This window comes from Lampris incognitus, chromosome 5 (assembly GCF_029633865.1).
Source record: "Lampris incognitus isolate fLamInc1 chromosome 5, fLamInc1.hap2, whole genome shotgun sequence".
Lineage (NCBI taxonomy): Eukaryota > Metazoa > Chordata > Actinopteri > Lampriformes > Lampridae > Lampris > Lampris incognitus.
Genome location: NC_079215.1, coordinates 23319802 through 23323447, shown reverse-complemented (window position 1 = coordinate 23323447; position 3646 = coordinate 23319802). Strand labels below are relative to the sequence as shown.

Below are 3646 nucleotides of genomic sequence, written 5' to 3'. Positions count from 1 at the left end.
ATAGATAGATAGATAGATAGATAGATAGATAGATAGATAGATAGATAGATAGATAGATAGATAGATAGATAGATAGATAGATAGATAGATAGATAGATAGATAGATAGATAGACAGACAGAGAGAGACAGATGGACAGACATGTAGATAGATAGATAGATAGATAGATAGATAGATAGATAGATAGATAGATAGATAGATAGATAGATAGATAGACAGATAGATAGATAGATAGATAGATAGATAGATAGATAGATAGATAGATAGATAGATAGATAGATAGATAGATAGATAGATAGATAGATAGATAGATAGATAGATAGATAGATAGATAGATAGATAGATAGATAGATAGATAGATAGATAGATCATTTTAAGCATATTTAAAGAGAGTGCATCGACACACAAAAGAAAGGTTCTCTCCCCATCAAACATGTCAGTGGTGGATGAATGATGGACTATTGAACCTGTCAGGAGGGACTCTGCAGCAGCAGCCTGCCATATACAGGAAGCCTGCTTTCAAAAGCAGCCGATATAAATTATAAAACAGTAGCACAGTTCATTTGGCTCTGTCCATCACATACAACGATGATCGAAAAGGAGGGGTAAAATGCACATGCGCCCTGCCAAGTTGTCTAAAGCAGCATGGTCATGTTCAAAGCATGTAATTAGACTCTGACCCAACTCTCAGTGGGATTTTGTGAAACTTGGTGAATTTGCCGTGTAACACTAGGTTCACAACCCCTGACACATAGAACACATATCCATTAGTTCACAAATAGCATGCATCCTTCCTCCCGTCCTTTAAGACTAAATTCAATTGATCAAATTAAGTGAATGGATTCAATTTACTGACACACGCACATTCACACCTAGGGACAATTTAGTACAGCCAATTCCCCTTACCTACATGTCTTTGAACTGTGTGTGTGTGTGTGTGTGTGTGTGTGTGTGTGTGTGTGTGTATGTATATTTATGTATGTGTGTGTGGACCCTGTGATGGTCTGGGGGCCTGTCCAGGGTGTCTCCCCGCCTGCCGCCCAATGACTGCTGGGATAGGCTCCAGCATCCCCACGACCCTGAGAGCAGGATAAGCGGTTTGGATAATGGATGGATTCAACTGTTACTGTTACGGTCATTGTAACTGATAGCTGCCAAATAATGAACAAACCAATTAGTTCATCCAGTCTGGGGGTAAATCATCTGTCCTGCATGGTTTTGGTCTCCTAACCACTGAAAATCCCGGAAAAGTCTTAGTGACACTCATCATTTCAGTGTTCCCTCCCAAAGAGACTGAAATGATGAGCATCACCAAGACTATGCAGGGTTTCTTGAAGCAATGACTAATAAAGTTAAAATGTTGGTTAAGCTGCAGAATCGAAATAGCGACAAGTCATACCATTTCCATACAGGACCTTTGAGAGGGGAGAGAGCAGTTTAAATTAAGGCCAGTTTTTTCTTTTTTTGTGGGATTTTTTCCCCCAGCAGAATCTGACTCCCCTTGGCGTGAATGGGTTACAGTTAGGGTCAGGGGGTTAGGGTTAGGGCTAGATTTGGGGGGGGGGGGTTAGGTTCAGGGGGTTAGGGTGTTAGGGGTTAGCCTAACCTAACCTAGCCTGACGCCAAGGGGTGTCAGATTCTGCTGGGGAGGCGGAAAATTCAATAACACCGGGACAGAGAAGACACGTTTCAACCAACTATTAGGGTCTACAATACTGTCTCCATCAAAAGTTTTGTAAATTGCAAATTCATTTTATTGTCACAAGCAAACAAATATTAGTATAAAAAAAGTCAATTTTAAACAGCGTTTTTACATGTGCAATTAACACCTTTTTTCAGATAAAACGATTCATTTCATTTTCCCACAACAGGTATTTGAGTCATAATCAAGTTTTGCATTTCTCACATCACGACGTCATGTAGAAAGCCCCCCCCATAAAACTGTGGCAATACGTTAACAGAGTTCATGTGCATGCATGCATGCGTGTGTTCATGTTCATCATACGTGCACGAGACATGATCATATGGTGTGGGAATGTTGCAACGACTGATGTCACTGAGAACTTCCCAACTACACCTCCGCCCCTGATCCCAGCTGACCCTTGTCTTAAAAACACAGGGACAATGGAGCACCCCCCCCCTTCCGAAACGAGTCTCTCCGTAACGAGTCACAAATAATAGGCAACAACAGGCTGGAACAATACAAAAAACAAGTCTCAAGTTCACGTATATGCACGATGAGAATGGCAAAGAGCGGCGAAGTCCAAGTCGATATAGTGTCGCTTGCGTTTTCGTTATTAGGCTGCCACATATGGATGCATAACGACGTTTGCCCTCAGCCAATTGATAAGGTATGCGGCTGGAATTACGAAATACTCCCCGTGTTTCAACGGCTACCAGTCCCGCCACCCGTGTCCTCCTACTATCCCGACATTACTTAAAACCAAGCGACGCCGTGCGCACCCCGAGCGGTCTGACGCAGAAAACAATAGCCCAAACGGCCCCATTCTTCAGGGGATGTCGATGAAAACAAGCCCATTAGTTGACGAACTCGTACGCTGCCCCTCCGCGACAGCTGTCACAAGAACTTACCCAAAGATCGGTTCCCCAGTCCATGTTTCTCCAAAAAAGTTGCGTTGTGCAGCCGACGACTCTCTGGAAGATTACCGCGTCAGTTTTGTTTTTTTGTTTTGTTTGTTTTTTTTGGTACAAATGTTCATAAGATTCCTTAAGTTGAGGTCTAGAAAGCGGAGATGGCGGAGGAAATGTTTGGAGGAAGTCTACGCCTTCTGCTTGGCACTGCGCTCTTGTTTTTTCAAGCCAAAGAAAATATGTTCGCTCGCTTTTCCTGAAACAAGTTTGAGAGAGAGAGAGAGAGAGAGAGAGAGAGAGAGAGAGAGAGAGAGAGAGAGAGAGAGAGAGAGAGAGAGAGAGAGAGAGAGAGAGAGAGAGAGAGAGAGAGAGAGAGAGAGAGAGAGAGAGAGAGAGAGAGAGAGAGAGACAGACAGACAGACAGACAGATAGAGACACAGACAGAGAAGGGGGGAAAATAAGCTTTTCGGACAGTATAGAAAATAGAATTAGCAAAATGCTCGAAACGCGAGTTATTTATTAACGAGTAGCCCGCGCCTCTTTAGGCAGTATTAGCCTAATTAAATGGGATTAAAAGCCTCATCAGCGTCGATCTGAAGACATTTATGGTCCGTAAAACTTGGTCTAACCTTTAATGGTTAACCCAGCTGTTAAAAGCGGACTATCTGTTCTAGGGAGAAATAAATGCATGACAGTAGACACAATGTTGAGCCAAAACATTATGACCGCCTACCTAATATGCTGTTGATCCTCTTGTGCCGCCAAAAACAGCACCGACCACTCGAGGCATGGACTCTAAAAGACCACTGAAGGTGTCCTCTCGTATCTGGAACCAAAACGTTAGCAATACATCCTTCCATTCTTGTAAGTTGCTAGGTGGAGCCGCCGTGGATCGGACTTGCCGGTCCAGCACATCCCAGATATGCTCAATCGGATAGAGATCTGGAGAATTTGGAGGCCAGGGCAACACCTTGAACACTTCACCATGTTCCTCAAACCATTCCCGAACCATGTGTGCAGTGTGACAGGGTGTATTATCCTGCTGAAAGAGGCCA

The 3646-nt window shown here is 43.4% G+C and overlaps 1 protein-coding gene across 1 annotated transcript in view; it reads right to left on the bottom strand.

Annotated features, from left to right (window-relative positions):
* LOC130112223 (cdc42-interacting protein 4 homolog) overlaps positions 1-2847 on the bottom strand; it is a 16621-nt gene extending 13774 nt beyond the window's left edge. Inside the window, exon 1 of the mRNA XM_056279497.1 lies at positions 2592-2847. Within this exon, the coding sequence (XP_056135472.1) occupies positions 2592-2615 (24 nt within the window). The 5' untranslated portion in view covers positions 2616-2847. The remainder of the gene's footprint in view (positions 1-2591) is intronic.
* Between the last annotated feature and the right edge of the window lie 799 nt (positions 2848-3646).